General features: G+C 42.5%; 1 protein-coding gene across 1 annotated transcript in view; it reads right to left on the reverse strand.

The window, feature by feature from the left end:
* Positions 1 to 19,370, reverse strand: part of adipor2 (adiponectin receptor 2) — a 35,346-nt gene extending 15,976 nt beyond the window's left edge. Inside the window, exons 1-2 of the mRNA XM_080022797.1 lie at positions 19,323 to 19,370; positions 2,183 to 2,633 (exon numbers count right to left, since the gene is read on the reverse strand). Coding sequence (XP_079878923.1) covers positions 2,183 to 2,350 — 168 coding nt within the window. The 5' untranslated portion in view covers positions 2,351 to 2,633; positions 19,323 to 19,370. The remainder of the gene's footprint in view (positions 1 to 2,182; positions 2,634 to 19,322) is intronic.
* Between the last annotated feature and the right edge of the window lie 244 nt (positions 19,371 to 19,614).

A 19,614-nucleotide genomic window follows, 5' to 3' on the forward strand; every position in this document is an offset into this window, starting at 1 on the left:
AAAAGAGCTCGGTAGCGTGCCCCGCAAGAAATCCAAATTATTTTGAAAAGAAAAGCTCAGCTCCCTAATAGTTTTTATTGTTCTAGACACAAAACAACCGAGCAACACGCAGAACACAGGACAGACAGATCAATATTCACAAACAGGATGTCTGACAACAATCACAAGCCAGGCCAGACATGGACTCAAACAATACACCCTCCCCAAACACATACAGTCCATACACATGACACACGCAGATGAAAGATTCAAAGGGCTGTCCGTGGGGTGTTCAGACTGATGACCAAGAGAATAGAAGAATAGAATATCTCCTAATTGTCATTGTACGAATAGGGTACAACAAAATTTGTCCTCTGAATTTGACGGATCCTATACCTAGGAGCATTGGGCAGCCGCAGAGCAGTGCCCCTAATCCAACTCCAGCTCTTTTGCCAGTGCCTTGGTCAGGGACACCGACAGGAGTATTAACATTAAAACACATGTTTATGATGGTGGGCGGAAACGAGGGCACCTGGAGGAAACCCACGCAAACACGGGGAGGTCATGCAAACTCCACACAGAATGGACCTGGGTTGTCCAGGAATCGAACCCAGGACCTTCTTGCTGTGAGGCAACAATTTTAAACACTGAGCCACAGTGCCGCCAGAGAGGTGCTTGTGTGCTCTCAGGTGTCTGTCTTGTGTTACAGCTGCAGAAAGGGCCAACAGGCAAGTTATATAAACACACACACCGACACACACCCCTAAACCCACACCCACAGGCTTGTATTTCGGGTAGAGTGGGCCGCGCTGATCACCTTTCACACCAAAGAATAGGGAGGCGAGTCTGTCAGCGTCACGGCCTCACCTGACTGATAGCTACACACAAATGAAAAAACACCCACGGCCAGACTTGTATGGTCACATACATACAATCTTATTAACACAGAAGTAGACCATTTTGAGTTTCAATTAGGATTAGAAATAAAAAAGGTGGTCCACTACGGTTGGATAGTCAGTTTGTCACCACGTTACTGTAACTGGTTTGCTTACAGACAGAGCAGTGTCTACTTAGGCCTATACTATGTGCATTCGCCGAGATATTTCTGGGGATGTGTATTTCGCTGGCGATCGATACATGCAACGCCTCATAGAGAGTGCAAGGCTTGAACTGGCCATTGATTAGAAGTAGAGCAGAGCCTCTTATATTACATTGTTCATTATGATAGACTTTTGAAGTTCCAACTGAGTCATTATCAGCCACAGAAAGCCTTTAAATTGTCAATAATAAGGCTGGTGCTACTGACTGAACGCATCTGGTCTTTCCCAGAAATGCTCTGCTTCACACTCAGTTGCACATACACACAAACACATCCCATGATGAAGACATGCTTCCTAAAACAATAATGGGCAATTGCAGGATGACTGCATTCAAGGTCCCAGATGTGCCCACAAAGGTTTCTCAAGCACTGTATACTGTATGTGTATTCACCCATTTCCTTTTACTTCCATTACTCATGGAAGATGGTAAATTGAAATGCAGGTTTAAAAATAGCTTTAATAACTGAACATCAGCAAGCTACTCGTGTCACCATTGTCACAATACCTCCTGAAACCCCAGTAAATTTTGAGTAAAATTGACCAAGAGCAAGAGTCAGCTTGCCAGGGATGCCATAGTTCATTTGGTTATTTTATTGTTGAAAAGAAAAAAAAAAAAAGGAAGGAGGTTGTTTAGGAGATTGATGAAGCCTTCCAGGTCAGCATCAGTTACCGAATCACAATGCCCCATCGTTGATGCCTCTTTAATTATTAAAGTTTGCGTGTTTGTGAGTCAGCAGGATAAGTTTACCATGTGACAGGTTTGCCCATACAACAGAGATCTGATGCAATCGGAGCACAGCACAAACACACACACACACACACACACACACACACACACACACACACACACACACACACACACACACACACACACACACACACACACACACACACACACACACACACACACACACACACACACACACACACACACACACGCTGAAGGTTTATGAAGTTGGCTGTTTGCAGATAAAAAGAGCGAAACCAAAGAATGGAGAGAATGTGTGTGAGTGAATAGGAACACGAATGACACAGAGGCAGAGAGAGTGTGAGTGTGAGTGTGAGTGTGTGTGTGTGTGTGTGTGTGTGTGCGCACTACTCACCCCGTTGAGTGAAGGGCACTCTTCAGCGCTGAGGTGCTTGGTTGAGCTGCATGTGTCGTCCTCCTCCCGCGGGCTCACGGTAGTTGCAGGCGTACCATCTGTAGTCCGTTCTATGAGGTTTGAAGTTCTGTGTCGCAGGATGAAGGCTGAGCCCTCGGCCCCACTCATGTCTCCTCCGTCCAGCTTGGAATGCTGGACCAGCTCCCACAGGAAACTGGACTGGACTTAGCTCGGCCGGGCCAATCACAAACCTCAGCAGACAACAGTAAGATCCGGGTTGGAGGTGACCTCGCAGAGGACTAAGCTTAACTTGTGAATGAGTGCGGAGTGGGGGAACAGCTCATTTGGGATTTAGGCAGAAACGATTGACCAGCTTGGAACCGTTTTCGGAGGCTGAATATTCTGGATCCGACAGGACTGATTTCACTGCTCTGGCCTCCGTGTGACAAGGCTGGAGACAGAGAGAGAGAGAGAGAGAGAGAGAGAGAGAGAGAGAGCGACGTAGAGTGAGACAGGGGGGTGAGACAGTCAGAGTTAAGAACACTCAGACCATGAATTTATATTTTGCTCGTCTTTCAATATAGAACAGGGAGGGAATGTCCATACATTTATGATGAAAATGTATATTAAGAAAACTTTGTCACTAAAATAAAACCCTAAAACATACTAACAAAAAGATGACTAAAACACAAAAAGACCCGGAGTCACATCAATTAAAAATGGTGTAATTTAAGAGTTTGATTGTGCCGGCTGTAAGGGAAAAAAAGGTGGTGTGGATGGAACGCCTTAGAATAGGCCTAGCTGAGACATCAATATAATAATGATATTGCAATACGAGACTAGATGGCGTCTGAGATTTTGGCTATTGTAGTATTTTGATATTATTACATATTTTGGTATTGTGATAATAGTGTCTTTAAGGCTCCATGTCAGTAAAGTAGTTGTTCTAGATGTTCTAATCAATGCCTCTACCTGCTTGGTAATTGGATGTTGGACAACACTATTGATTGTGTCTCAGATATTTCTGTGTGTAAATATTTTATGAAAGCATAAATAGTCACCCCCAAAATAATGCCAATATTTAATATCAAGTCTTTTAAAATGATTGTTTTGTATTATTGTTTTATTTGTTTTTGCCCTACCTGAGACCTATGTCTCAGGTAGGGCACTCGCTGACAATCGGCCAATTACAGTATGTATCCGAAAGATTCTTAGCCAGAGGGTCAGTAATATGAGGCAGAGGCAAGGAGCATGTTGAAGCTGCATATTTATTTATATTGAATGTGCATATTTATTTAGACATGCAACCTCAAAAGGTACCAAAAAAAAAGAATGAAAACTGAGTTAACTCAACTCATATTTGACACAGAAAATAACAGCAGTTTCCCTGCCAATTCAACACACAATTCCACTGCTTATATAACATAAGATCTCTCCAGTCCATATTATGTTGTGCATGATGTTATCATGTTTTGATGAACCCATAACTGTCCTGGCGCAACTATCCCACACAGAGATTTATCGAGTTTGTCTGTCGAACTATGAAAACTTAAAAAGTATTTGTTAATTCCGAACTAAAATGAAAATAAATTAATTGAAATATAAACAGTTTGTTCTGACTCTTGTAATTATATGTATGAGTGTATGTATATGTATGTGACAAATAATCTCTTGACCTTGAACTTGAACTATAAGAAAACATTCTTCGTGGAAATCATAATAAAAAGAGAATGTTAAACATATATTGTAAAAGTGTGTTGATCCTGTGTGTGTGTGTATATGTGCCTTCTTTGGCTTCTTCTTCTTGGATTTTTATGGCCGCTTGGCTTATTCTTCTTCTATCCTTTTAACAGTGGCTCGCATCCAAATGTAATGATTTACTATTACGAAATGCTATATCTGTGTGCGTGAATGCCGGCGATTCCTGCTGCCATATTGAACCTGTGGCCTGTCCCTCCTCATCATGTCGAGGAGGGAGGCCGACAGACACCCTCGTCTACTGACGAGGGTCTAAACTGGCGCTCAGCTTTATAGGGGGAGAGTTGTGACATCACGGAGACATCACATGATGATGTCCGCCGGTAGCTGCGGCAACTGGGGGGGGGCAGGCCAAAGAAGAGAAATACTACTGTATACTACTGTATGCCACTTTTTATTAGTATAACCGCAATACTGTGAGCTTACTGTAGACCTACTGCAACTTGTCCATATTGAGCTCACTACTTAGCATAGTGCTTCTTCATGTTAACTTGTGTAGATAGATGTGTACATATGTGTTTCTTATCTCATTTTAATTATTATCTTAAACTGCAGATTTTGTTACACGCTGTAATACCTGAATTTCCCTCCGGGGATAAATAAAGTCTTATCTTATGTTACTGCACCTGCAGTTCTTCCTGATCAACCCCAGTGCATGCCCACAATTGTGTTGAAGCTTCTGCTCGATCCATTATCCACTCCTTCAACAAGTTCACGTGGAATACTTGCCGCTTCTTTCGTCGGCCAGGGAGGAACAGTTCATATGTTACAGGACTCGTTTTCCTGGTCGTCTCAAAAGGTCCCTGCCACTTAGCAACAAGACGACTCTCAGAAGTTGGTAGTAGAAGCAGAACTTTCTGACCTGCCTGGAAAGATCTCCTGGAAGACCAATCGGAGGCCTCTTTCTGGCGCGGTTGTGCATGTGATAGAATGTTGCTGGAAAGCTCTTGAAATAGGTCCAGCATGTCTCTCATTTTCAGGACATATGAAAAGGTGCGGCATTGCTGCTTAGACATCGGACCCTCCCAGGCCTCCTTCAACACATCCAAAGGACCCCTTACTGGGTTGCCGTAAAGTAGCTGGAAAGGAGAGAAACCTGTCGATGATTGAGGCACCTCTCTGTAGGCGAATAACAGGAAAGGTAGCCACTGATCCCAGTCTGATCCTGATCTTGCCACAAACTTTTTCAGCATGGCTTTCAGCGTTTTGTTGAATCTTTCCACATGACTGTCTCTTTGTGGATGACTTGGACCTGTCCTCACCCCTTGAATCCCCAGTAGACTATTCACCTCTTTAAGCAGCTTGGAGGTCAAGTTAGTGCCTTGGTCGGTGAAAATGTCCTTAGGGACCCCAATTCTGGAGAAAAGCTGAATAAGACAGTTACCTATCTCACGGGCCTTGATTTTCTTTAATGGAAAAGCCTCTGGGTACCCGGTAGCGTACTCACATACTACAAGTATATACTTGTCGCCAGCTTTACTTTTCTCTAGTGGGCCAATTATGTCCATAGCAATGCGAGAAAAAGGAGTGTCAATTATGGGCATGGTAACCAGGGGGGCCCTTTCTCCCTTCCGGCTTGGTGCTCTTAATTTACATTGAGCACAGGACTTGCAGTACTGAACAGAGTCCACATACTGCTGTGGCCAGTAAAAATGTGGGACCATTCTGGTGAAGGTTTTAAGTTGTCCTAAGTGTCCAGCCCATGGGATCGAATGACTCAGCTTAAGGACTACTGGTCTCAAACTCTGAGAAATAACTAGCTGGTCTCCCAGTAGACTACGGCGAAACAGTTGTGCCTCCTTCAGGATGAAAACCTCTCTGCCTCGCTCTGTGACTTGGCTTGACTCTGGGACACACTTGGCAAACAGGAGCTTTAATGAAGGGTCCTGCCTCTGTAATTGAGCAATGTCACTGGGAATTACTTGTAACTCAGAGCCATCTGGTTCTGGTACAGGTCTATCCAGCTTTGTACCAATCAGTCTGTTTCGCCTTCGCTGTCTCCTGCTCTTCCTGGCTCTGACCGCCCCGGCTCCCTCAACACAGGGCACCTCGTCATCAGCGAAAGGAAGCTCATCCCAACCAAAACCTGGCTCAGTGCGTGCGTCCCTGCATTTTGACCTGGTAACAGCTACCATACCCTGACTGTTGCTGTTGCTTTTGTGTTCAGTGCCCCGGCCAGCGATGATGTCATAAAGTACTGGAAGGTCTCTGCCTAACACTACCTCGTATGGAAGCTTTAGCATTACACCTACGGTTAATAGGTACTGTTGGCCTTCAACTTGGATGGTCACATCTGCTATGGGGTATTCTACCTCGTCTCCATGAATGCACCAGACCTTGACTTTGCCCACATTAAAAATTACGTCCTTGGGAAGACAATCTGATCTAACCAAGGTGCGACTACTGCCATTATCCAATAAGGCTACACGTGGCTTTTCATTGATCAGGACCTTGATAGTGTGAGCTTCCTCAGAGCAATCTCCCTTGAAATGCCCTGTCTGTCCACATGCATGACATACTTGGGGGCCTGGGTGACTAAACTCTTTACCCGTCTGTGTCCTATAAGACACTGACTTGCCGTGTCTTAATCGATGCCCATTACCTCCCACCGTCTTTCCAAGTGCTGGAGCTGTTGCAATGGGTTTAGCAGGGGTGTATGGACTTGTGCGACGGGCAGCCAAAAAAGATTCAGCCAACTCTGCTGCCTGTTTTGAAGTTGTGGGATGACACTCCTTAATCCAGGCGCGTAGCTCAGGATTAAGGATCCTTAAGAACTGTTCAATGATGATGGCATCACCTATTTGCTCCTTGGTCTTCTCTTTTGGAGATATCCACTTCTCGTATAGGTCCTTCAGCCGTGATTGCAGCTCCTTTGGTGTCTCGTCGTTCCCTACAATGCTGGTGCGGAACCTCACTCTATAAATCTCTGAGTTTATTTCAGATTTATACAAGACAGCACTTTTGACTTGATCATAGTCCATTGTTTCGCCAATGTCCATGGCAATGTATGCTGCTCGGGCTTTTCCAGTGCGAAGTGGGGCTGAGAAGATTGGTGTTGGACCCTCTTGCAGTGGTGCTCCTGTCATTTCAGCTCCTGTTCCCATTTGATGTCGGTCTCCAAATGACCCTGTATCAGGCAACACAGAAGACTGGAGAGCTCCGAAACGTCTTGTAACTCTGGTTGTGGACTGCATGGCGCCGCCTACTGACTTGACACTCCTCCTGTACACCCGAATTTTCTCCTCGTTTGACACTCTTTACTGCCCCCTACTGGACTTGAACCACCATTGCCACCATTTGTATGGTTGGCCAATAATAGAAGGCAGTGGAAAGAGGCATGTTGAAGTTCCCAAGGTGCATATTTATATACACATGCACCTCAAACGGGAACCAAAAGAAAAAAAAAAAAAAAAAAAAAAAAAAAAAGACTGAATACAACAGCATTTAACTCAACTCATATTGACACAAAAGAAAACTGCACACGTTCTAGCAGCACGTCCGACCCTTCTTTCTGCAAGGCACCATTCAACTGCTTATATAGAATAAGATTTCTCCATTTAATCATCTCTGGGCTCCACCTTCCTCACTACAGGGGTGAGTTACATAATCAATAAAAGGAGGGCCGGTGAGTATCAACAAGATACAGTTTACAATTTCAATTATTCACTTCTCCAATTTTACTGTATGAAACTCAAACATATAACAGATCTCATTCCAATAAAAATAAAAGTAAAAATAAAAATAACAGATCCAAAATCACCCGGATTTGGTTTAACCCACTTATGTGGCCCGATGGCATGACATCATCATGTTGTGATAAATAATGGAGATTCCAGAATGTTGAGTGTTTGTCAAGCAAATTTTGAAAATGTAAATGTAAAGCTTAAACTCTGTAACCAAAAATGGAAAAATTGTCCTGAAATGGAAACTGAAATGGTTTGTCAGTCTTTACTTGTGATAATTAGAAAACATACTCTGTAAAATTGTAACAGAAACACAACAAACCCAGGATAGTTGAACGAGTAGAATGAAAGTGGCATTACTAATGAGCTGTGGAATTATTTGTTAAAGAAACAGATAATTTTACAAAAAATTAGAAAGATTTATGAATCCCTGATATAATGGTGGTTATGTAAGTGGACTGGATTAGTAAAAAGTGGTGTGGTCTCTCCCACTTTATCACAGTGTCCTTTAAATGCGACTTGATCTCCCACCGGCTACAGTAACCTTTGAAGCGCAACAGCAGCCAAATACACAAGAGAAAAGATGCTGTTTTTCATTTTTTGGGCTGAGTGGTTGGCCTGTGTTGCATCACAATGTAAATCAATGGTGCCAAGGCCAGAAATGTTGCTTATAGTGTGCCAACAGCCAATAAAAAGCTTCCAACCAGCTGTCACGTTAAGTTGCTTAGCAACCAGACCGGACAGGAACAAGAGATTTTTGACACAGAAAGTGCGGAGAATTTAATAATCACTCTAATTTTGTCCCCCTCTCTTAAGAGTAATTATCCCACTACATTTAAAAGGTGACTGGCAAACTACAGGATTTTGAGTTCTAGTAATAGGGAGAAGCAGTTTGACTCAAAGTGAGAGTTAGTGGCTAGATGGCGAAACAGCTGAACTGTAGTAGTTTACTTCTAGAACAACTTGGCAACCTTACACACACACACACACACACACACACACACACACACACACGCACGCACACGCACGCACACGCACACGCACTCACGGCTCCTCCTGGCAAAAGGTTTTGAGGTATCCTTGAGCAAGAAACACAAGTAAAGCACTACATAACCACAGTGAAGCCCTTACATTGACTCACCTAACCCATTAACTAACTAGAGCTGTCACAATTATTACTTTATATGTAATACCACAATCATATGTTTCTATCATAATGTCGAAATTTTTAACTTGTTTAAAAAAAACAATGATAGAAATGTTGCAACATGTACACACACTCCTAATCCTGAATTAGTCCTCTAGACGCTAGCTGCCGTCAAGTTGACCCATCACACACACACACACACACACACACACACACACACACACACACACACACACACACACACACACACACACACACACACACACACACACACACACACACACACACACACACACACACACACACACACACACACACACACACACAATTCAGGCCAGATGTACCTTACAGCAAAACACTTCTGCATAAATTACCCTCAACTGCCATATCTAAACACATAAGAGAATATAAAAATGTTTGTACATTACTGGCTGTTGTGGTTTGAAGCCTAGCCCTTAAGCCAGGTTTGAAAGGGGAAATAACCACCAGTCATATAAACCTGGTAAACAAGACAGTAAGTCTAGCTATACATTCTAACCGGCTTTGTACAGTGACACTTGCTGGGGCTAAACTCTGGGGTGCTGTACACGATAGATTTGAAACCAGAGCCTTAATGCTCATACCAATAATAATAATAATAACAATAATAATGCTCTCTGATTGTAGAAATGGCACATGACCTCTACAGTCCCATCATGCATACTGGGTTAGAGTACTGTCTGCAACTGCCAGAACCAGTGAGGACAGAGAGAAGCTGAAGAGATTAAAAACAAGGTGGCAAAACCAGAACGTGTCTGTGTGCGAACATCCCACAGATGGCTGTGCTGACAGAACATAACAAGACTTGGATAAAGAATAGGGGAAAAAAAAAACCCTGAAACTGAAGAAATTATGAAAAATTTGAGAAATATTGAGGGCAAAAGTACATAGAAATAGATAAATCAGGTGTAGTGTGAAGTGTAACAGAAAAGTAACTTGGAGATTGAAAGGCAAAGATACTGTGGTTTAAATGAACCAATCTGAGGTTGAAAGAGTTTGCGGCTATTCTTCAGAGCACTGGCGATAAAGAAAGCTATCAGAGTTATGCTGAGACGGCCAGGCCCGTTGGCAAGTCCCCTAATCGAAATCAAACGCTCCTACTCATCGATGTTCGGATCAATCTCTCCCTTTGCCTGTCCCAGATCGACTGCTTCCCAAAAGTTACACTGGCGTTTCTGGATTCATTTTTCTCTTTGTAAGTCAGATTTTGTGTTAAAGTCCCTCTAAGCATCAGCGACAGTGGAAGGAAAAAATAAACCAAACCTTTTGATGTGTTCTATGGCGCGGACAAAAGGCTTGTGGTCTAACCGCCGTGCGTGTGGCCATGCAAGAACACCACCCCCCGCAGGCATAGTAGTCGCCTCCTATGGCTTAACACAGAACACTTTGGTCGTACTGAGCACCTCTAAAGTGTGAAGGTGTCCAACTGTGTGAATAAAGAAACCATGTGTGCTCACAAAGTCTTTTTCTAGGGTTAGTAAATGCTGCTGTTGGCGTTCGATTTCTAGTGACATTATCATCCTGAACTGAGGCTTTTAAGGGAAGCGCTGTAAATGAGCCCAATTGTCCTTTGGTCATGGATACTGTTTAGCTATTAAAATTGATGTTACTGACCTGGCCCTGAAGTCAATACTAAAAATATTGTGGGGCTGTATCTATAAAAAGTGACTTTAATACTGTTGGTGTACTTGCCTCTCAAGTTGGTGGCATACAATGTGTTGAAAAGCCAAACCGTTTTTCCTCATGCAGGGAGTATTATAGATTGAGGGTTTTTTTTCCACCTTGACATCATTGATGTGACCTTTGAGCGTAACACCTTGCAACCCATTAGAAGCTAAACTGGGATTACACCAGTCCTAGAACACTGGGGAAATATTATTTGGCTTCAAACGTAATTTTAGTTCACCGCCTTTAAATTTTTGTTTATTATTAATACATTTGGGTCACAGTGAAGGGTGCTGCGGACCGGCGGTATCTCTGTCGATGGGCATTTACCTATGGGGGAAATCAATCCTCTGACCTTCCGGGTTAAAAAACACTCTGGCTAAACGGCAAGCCCCCTCATGCTGACACACACAAGTGTGTTGTGAAGTGTGACAGCCCACACACCACCCTGCAAACAAAGAGTGTTCAATGTCATACATTAATGAGAGAGCCGAATGGATTCGGAGGAGCTTGACTTGACACCGCTCTGGGGGCAAATACATTAAAAAATGAAAAAAATAAAAATCACATCCCATGAAGGGCGTTCTACATGCATACGCATCTCTAGACACACACAAGGTCATATAATCACGTGTGGGGGTCTGTACAAGATTAGTCAAAGTGGCCACAGGGACACACACAAATGGTCTTCTCTCTCTGATACAGTACACTACACACTATCAAAGTGATTCACTCTCTCTCCCTCACACACCCAGCTCCTACCCCCTCCCTTTAACTAACTTGCCCTCTCTCCTACACATGGAATCACGTACAAACGCCACTCACTCTCTCCCCTGAGGAGAAAAAACTATGAGAGAGAAATCGATTCCCATTGACATCCTTTCCGTTTTGTTTCCCTCAGCCTTAGTTTCTGGCTTTCTTCCTTTCTCCCCTTTCCCCATTTTCTTATGAAGTTCCCGTTGGAGCCGTCTATCAGGTGGTCTGATTGATTTTTTTGGTCCACCTCTGCTGGGTTGCGTAACAATGGTGACTGGCACAACAAGTGCTGAATGAAAGAACTGATTACAATGATCATCTGGAATCTTATGTAATATTGATATATTCCAAGGTTTTATCATTTTATTCGCTTGAAAAAAAACCCAAAATAAACTAATCTCACTCATAAAAAATGAAATAGAGGAACAAGAAATTAAAGAACAAGTGCGGGGTGATGTGTCTTTAAGGAATGGGGCGTGAGATGGGTCAGAGGACTAGTTTGATGGACGGGTTCATATAAGAACACATGCATCCTGGAATTACTCAAGTGATGAATTGTGAAGCAGCTAAACTTGAATTTTACTCATGGTCCAAATATCAAGGTAAGAACCTGCCTCCAACTATTACAGCAAAAGCACAAGCAAACATGGGCTGAGTTTTTCCAGGAAGTTCACCTAATCTTCCCACCTTCCCCTCTGGTGGGAAATGAACCATCTTTCACATAGAACGAGGCAAAAATGGAGAACATGTCATCACAACGATGGCAGGACTTCAATATCAGTAAGATGACAGTGTGATCCCAGTGTATGCTTAGACCAATATATTGAAAGAAGAAGTACATTTCCTTCATCTGAAGTCATCTTAAAGTACTAAATTTCACAACACTCATTTTTAAATTACTTTTATTTATTACAAAGCTTTCTCAAAGTGTCTGAGAATAACATCACTGAAATATTATGGCACACACATGGATTTCTGTGTGAGGAACTAGAACAGGGAACTGAAAGTAAATGTGTTGGAAGTTTTGTAAACTGTATTTTACTGAGGAAAACAGAGAGAAAGGTGAAAGGTGAAGGGCGAGAGAGAGGAAGAGTGATAGAAGGAGTTGTATATTGATGAACGACAGAAGGCATGAGTCACTGAATCTGCTTTGCAGCAACATCTAAATATTATGTCACTAATGCAGCTATGCCTTGTGGATCTGGCTATGTGTGTGTGTGTGTGTGTGTGTGTGTGTGTGTGTGTGTGTGTGTGTGTGTGTGTGTGTGTGTGTGTGTGTGTGTGTGTGTGTGTGTGTGTGTGTGGTGACCAGCTGCACCACATACTAAACTCAACCCAACTTGGGACAAGAATATTGTGGTCCAAACCCAACCAGAATCCAAACACCACTTCCTAGAGATTGAACAAAAATAGTTCACTTCATCAACATGGCCTTAATAATGATTGGGCTGGTTAACTTGCTGCGATAACCACCATATTAGATTCATCGTGTCCAATCAAAATTGAAACTATTTATCTATATCAATCAAACAACTTAAGGTGGCATTACAACAACATTTAGTGAAATTTCCCGTTGTTCTAATTGCTTTGTTGACACACGGCCACAAACAATCCAGTCATACGACAAAGTAAATCCATAGCCTATTTGACAAATGGCTTACAGTGGCTACTTTTCCTACCGTGGTCCTAATAACTGTGAAAAAAGTTCAGCTTTACTAATAATAATTGGGTTAGTGCCAAACTTGTTGTTTTATCTCCAAACAAAATGTTTAACCGCACAACACTGCTTAATGTGTAATCGAGCTCCAATATCATACATTCATAACATCTCTTGAAAGGTTAATAAAGATTGACAAAAAAATGATGCCCATACCGAGAAGAACAGTACCATCTCCTCAAGCTCTGATTTGTATGCAAGGGTATGACGGATTCAGGGGCCAATCGCACCAATCTGATTAAACAATTACTTTTTTATTTTTTATTAAATTACTTTTCCTACCTCACACAGAGGAAAACATAGCATAAAAACATGACTAACAATAGCCATGAACTGTCTGAACAAATGTGGTCAAAAGACGTCACCCATCACAGATTCTAATCAGAAAGAAAATCCCCATCAAAATTATAGGCTATTAACACTCACCACCACCGCTTAACCTCCACCAAATAAGTCACACGACCATGTGTCCGTTGCTCTGACCCGGGTGTGACCATGTGCCTCTTTATACACCACTTAGGTTAGACAGGTTAGACAGGTTAGTAAAACACAACAGCTGTTAATGGTGACATTGAGAAAGTCAAAACCTGTCCGACATGTCTGGCAGTGTTAATGACCTGCTCTCCATACGTTATTTGCCTTGTTAAACGCAAAAACAGGGTCCAAGCAGACTACTTGATAGACATTCATCCCGGCAGCATTAAATGTTACTGACATGTTCCACATGTTGCATCAGCTTATCTGCAACCTTGAGTGAGTTTTGGTCTCCCCAGTGCTTTCAGTTCATATTTCTTGGTCACTGTCGCAACTTTTTATTTCATAATTATTTTTTAACACTACTGTGAGCTATGAGCCAATGAATATATGATAAATATAATTTTAACATTCAAATCACTGTGCTAATATTTCCATGTTGACCAAACAAATGAACACTAAGGCAGTAAAGGTATTTTTGTTTCACAACCAAAATAGGCTCTAAAAGTTCTCATGATGGATACGTAATTTTTAGACTGAGGCCATTCAGTTGGTGGTTTGGTTCAGTACGCTTTTCTGCGTGCGTCTCTCAGTCATTGGGACTGCGAATAGGCCTCTCTTTGTATTTGGGGCTGCGTTGCAATGATTTAAAACTGCTGTTTGAGACCACATGACTGCCTGGAGCTTTCACAGTGCTGGTCTATGACATCGCCCTGAAACCCGCACCTAAAACTGACTGCACAAAGACATAGACATAAAATATAATTTTTTTAATAAAATGACACCTTGACTTTACTAGACACAAAAAAACAACTACACCAATGTATAGCCCTGCTCATGGAGTGTGTGTTCAAATCAAGATTTTTAGATCATGACACGCTCCCATCTGGTGGGTCTTTAAAACTAATACCAAGAATTACAAGAACGTCAAGGTCCTGAACTAACATTACTGCAAAATAAAATTCACATGCTCACTATCTGGTCCAAGGCATGTTCACCTTATCATTAAAACAGCACGGGCCAGTATGTGTCACATAAACAGATGCCGTCACACCCATGCACACAGATGGAAGAAAAGCCTACAAATAGCACTCTGTCAACACACACACACACACACACACACACACACACACACACACACACACACACACACACACACACACACACACACACACACACACACACACACACACACACACACACACACACACACACACACACACACACACTCCCTCTCTCTCCCTCAAGACTAGGGCTGTCATGATGTAAATATTTTCGGTGCAATAAGCAAGGCAAAAAAAATCATGGTTTATAACAATATCATACAGATTTTATGACTAATAATAAATCACTCAACATGTATCTTTGTTTTTTTGTGCTAGTAAATCTGGCAGGGTTCCTTGTGTTTCCCTGTGAAGCAATAACTCACTCTACATTTCTGAAAAATAGGGTCTCAATTTAAATATCACGTATTTTGGTGAAACCGGAGAAGTTCCACCCCTGGTCTCACCCCTGGTCCCACCCCTGCCATGCTGCCTGATACTTTCTCCTCCAGACAAAGGCACCTGTGACTCCACCGCTGCCACATGGTGTCTCCGTCTGCGTTCAGGCTATGAATTTCTCACTGTTGTTAGCGTTGAATGTTTCAATGCTTTAAAATGGTATGTGCTTACGTAGCTACATTTTAACACAGTATTTGTATTTTTCATTTCATGTCTAGCATGATTAGTTTAGATTGATTAGATTGTGACATCCCCAATCGAAAAAGGACGTGAAGATAAGAAAGTCCATAACGCAATGCATTTACAGCACAATAACAGTGGCCCAGTCAAAGTACGTTATGTTGATAGACATCTGTCCTGACCCTGCAACAGTGGTTACTGATATGGCTGCCATGCACCTTATGATGGAAAGACACAAACAAAGGGACAGTGTTGAAATACATATTTTAAAAAGATAAGTCGCAGTAACTCATACTGTTTGGTTTTACTTGGAACCAACACATAGACAATAGAAGCGCACGCATGCACGCACACACACCCCCTTTGTGGAATTCATGCAAATAACCATTGCAAAAACATTGGAATACTGCCAAAACAGAAAAATATTGCAATTTTACTATGCTAAATTTAAATTTCTTCATCTATCAATTCTTATACAAAAAACAGATAGTGTATTGCACCACAACACACAAAACACACCACACCCTAGATTAAGCTGAAGTTAACCATCCCTTTCTAAATGTCGCCTGGCTACTTAATAAAAAAATAAAAGGCTGACTGTCAAGATTCCTGTGTTTTTATTGAGATATACAGTACACCGATCAGCCACAACATTAAAACCACCACTTATAACAACAAATATTGTGTAGCTCCCCCTCATGCCGCCAAAACAGCTCTGACCCGACGAAGCATTGACTCCACAAGACCTCTGAAGGTGTCCTGTGGTATCTGGCACCAAGACGTTAACAGCAGATCCTTTAAGTCCTGTAAGTTGAAAGGCGGGGCCCTGTGGATCGGGCTTGTTGTTCCAGCACATCCCACAGATGCTTGATCAGATCTGACCCTAACCCCGAACATCCACATGATGTAGATTCAATGTGATTCATCAGACCAGGCCACCTTCTTCTATTGCTCCATGGTCCAGTTGTGACGCTCACGTGCTTGTAGGTGCTTTTCAGCTGTAGATAGGGGTCAGCATGGGTACTCTGACCGGTCTGCAGCTACGTAGCCCCATACACAGCAAGCTGTGATGCACAGTGTGTTCTGACACCGTTCTATCATAGCAGCATTAACTTTTTCACCAACTTGTGCTACAGAAGCTCTTCCGTGGGATCGGACCAGACGGACTAGACTTCGCTTCCCATGCACATCAATGTATGTGGGCGCCCATGACCGTTTTGCCGGTTCACTGGTTGTCCTTCCTTGGATATTTCAATATCCCTTGGATATATCCAAGGGAAATATTCTTTCTCAACCTGTATTTAATGGCTTTGGCTATTATTAGACCAACTCTGACTGATGCTGTTAGGCCTTGTATGAACTTGATGAAAGATTGGTGTACAGTAAGGTCAACTAACACACGTGTGCTGCACAGAAGCCCACACGTGATTTTACATACAGTATATTTTAAAGGAACCAACATAACAGAACCAACATAAATATGTGCAATGGACATGTATAGACATGCATGTGTTCACACACACACACACACACACACACACACACACACACACACACACACACACACACACACACACACACACACACACACACACACACACACACACACACACACACACACACTCTATCTGCTTATGCACTTCATGCTGGAAAGTGTTTCAAAACATAAGACGCTTACCAAGCCTTTGGCCAAAGTCACTTCTAAGGTAACAGGCTTATTTATCTGGGCCCTATTGGCAGTGTTAACATGCACATGTGTTCCTGTGTGTATACATGTATATGTCTGTTTGGCAAAAAATCCTGTCAGTTCAATTTGTTTCATAACACAAGAAACGCGCATGGTCACTCACACGCCTGCACACAGGCACACAAAGCCTGCTTTGAACACTCAAAGAGAAGAAAGGAATTGAGAAAGTAGAGAATGAGAGAGAGAGGGAAGAGAGACTAAGAGAGAGAGTGAGGCTGTTTTGCTCCTAAATGATCAATCAATTTTGCACTGACAGTTCTTTACTATTCTTGGAAACTATGTTTAGCTGCCTGGCTCAGCCTCAAACACTAATTTCATTGTACATTACATTCTCTAGAAAGCCATAGTTCGAGTGATTTTATACTGTTTTCTGCTATAGCTTTATAGTGTCTAGTGTGTTGTTAGAGGTAAAACCGCACAGGAAATTGATTTTCAAAATTTCTTTCTTGGTTCAACTTCCACAGATTCATCTCTTGTCAAATCATTTGCTTTAAAAATTGTATTATTTAGTTTTTTAGATGAGACGAAAACAAACATGGATATTTCACTAGGAAATGTGGGTTACCTAAAGTGCATCCCAGTATAATTAAACGTTATTCACCTCATGTATGTTCTTATACATGATTCACTGCAAACATTGCGTGCCCACTGTCAAATCACTTCCGGAAAGCTAGGATGATATAAAATGTACCAAAACAGATTAAACGCGTAAAAGGTTTTCACAAAGAATCCCAATACAACAACATGATCCGAGTGGATTAATAAAATGGTAAAGTTTGTGTTCAACACAAAGCTATCAGCTACACAGGCTATGAAATATTTATGTCATGACCTCATGCTTGTTGGCATAGGAAATGGCCAAAAGCACAGTCACAGGGTTAGGGTGGAGGTGCATTTGGTGGGTCTAGAAAGTCTGGTTAAAAAGAGTCAACCTCACAATGACAGACACCAAACTACGAGCCACATGGTAAATTTTGACTCTACCTGAGCTTTTCCGTCCTACCAGCAAGAACCAGGTGACCTTTACAGCAAAAGTAAGGCAAGAAGTTAATGAAAAGTATATAACGCCTTGCTCTTAAAAGGTATTTCAATTGTTAAACGCAAAAGGACTTGCCATATCCAAGTACTCGTCATACCTTTTCTACAGATTGGTGTGAATGCAGATCCTCATTACAGTTTACAAAAAATACTATAGGCGGTCACAGTAATTTACAAGCATATGGACCTGATGAATCATTGATGATCCAGCAGTTTTAGAGATACAGTCCATGATGTTTTATTTATTTTTATTATCATCATCATCATCATCATCTTTGCTTTGGCTTGCTTTTGATATATATATATATATATATAAAACCAGATGTATTTAAAGACACTGACTCTGTTAGAAATGTTGTAAAGCTAAAATGTATATAAAAAAAATAAATGGTCATAGATATTTTCTTTGGAGTGTAGAAGAGTAAAAGCCGAATGTCTCCTAAACAGAATATACTCAAGCCAGTACAGATGCTGTTCGTTTCCTCCACTGCCGATAAGATTATATCTAGGATGTGAGCTGCAGCTTTGAGAATAGTAAAAAAAAAAAAAGTGTAACCAAGTGGCATGAGGTAGTGCTAAACTTTCTATTCTGAGGTTTTTTTTTTTAATGTCAGTAATGACATCGTGATCATTCAAATCGACTCATCTATTGTCACCCATGCCCACATGTGTTGATGCTGCACTGCCAACACTACAGTAGGAACCGTGCTCGGTTCATGGCATTTAGCGTATTCTGTATATTTAGGGGGGGGGGGTTGTTTTAGACTGTGAAGCTTGTTGTTATGCTAATAGCCTGTACAACCGAAGCAACTATTGCCCGGACAAATCCCCCGTGTGCGAAGACGTACTCGGCCGAATAAACAGATTCAGATCCTGGAGAAAAGCCTCAAATTGTGCCCTCCCGACAGCCCGGCAAAACACAAAACCCCCTGTCTGCGTGCACAGGGGGTACCGAAACACAGGAGACAAAGAAACCTCAAAACTCCAGCCCCGCCGACCACCACCCTGCGTGACAACCCGCACTATTTCAATTTTAAAATAAATAAACAAACATAGGAGACGAATCTGGAGAGCGGCAGCCTGCTCGGTGTCAACAAACCAGGCTGGGGCTGGTTTGTTGACACCGAGCAGGCTAGTTGCGCTAGCGTAGCCGCCACATCCAGAAGGAGCCAAACTCTTTGCCTTTGACAGCTGGCGAAATGAAAAGATTCCGCTCGAATAACCGGCGATACCGGCCCGAAACGGGGATCAAATGCGACTCGGAACCGTCTCATTTCGCCCCGGCTGGCGGATTACGCGCCTGCGTTGTTTTGACAAGCAGAGGGTTACGCGGTTCCGGGGGAGACGGGGCTGGAAAAGTCCCGGGCAAAAAAAAAAAAAAAGCACGCCATCGGAGAGAAGCCCGGGCAGTGGAAGTGAGCCGACGCCATTCACCTTGGAGCCGCCGCCAGAAGTGGAGCCGCGTCCGCCCGTCGCCCTCAGTTTCAAAAGAGTTGTGGAGACTCTCGTCCAGCCGGCGCTCGGATACGCCTCTCTCTCTCTCTCTCCCTGTCTCTCTCTCCCTCTCTCTCTCTCTCTCTCTCTCTATGTCTCTCTCTCTCTCTGTCTGTCTGTCTCTCTCTCTCTCTCTCTGTCTGTCTCTCTCTCTATGTCTCTCTCTCTCTCTCTCTCTGTCTCTCTCTCTATGTCTCTCTCTCTCTCTCTCACTGTCTCTCGCTCCCTCTCT

The sequence above is a fragment of the Zeus faber genome, assembly GCF_960531495.2.
Source record: "Zeus faber genome assembly, chromosome: 21".
NCBI classification, from domain to species: Eukaryota; Metazoa; Chordata; class Actinopteri; order Zeiformes; family Zeidae; genus Zeus; species Zeus faber.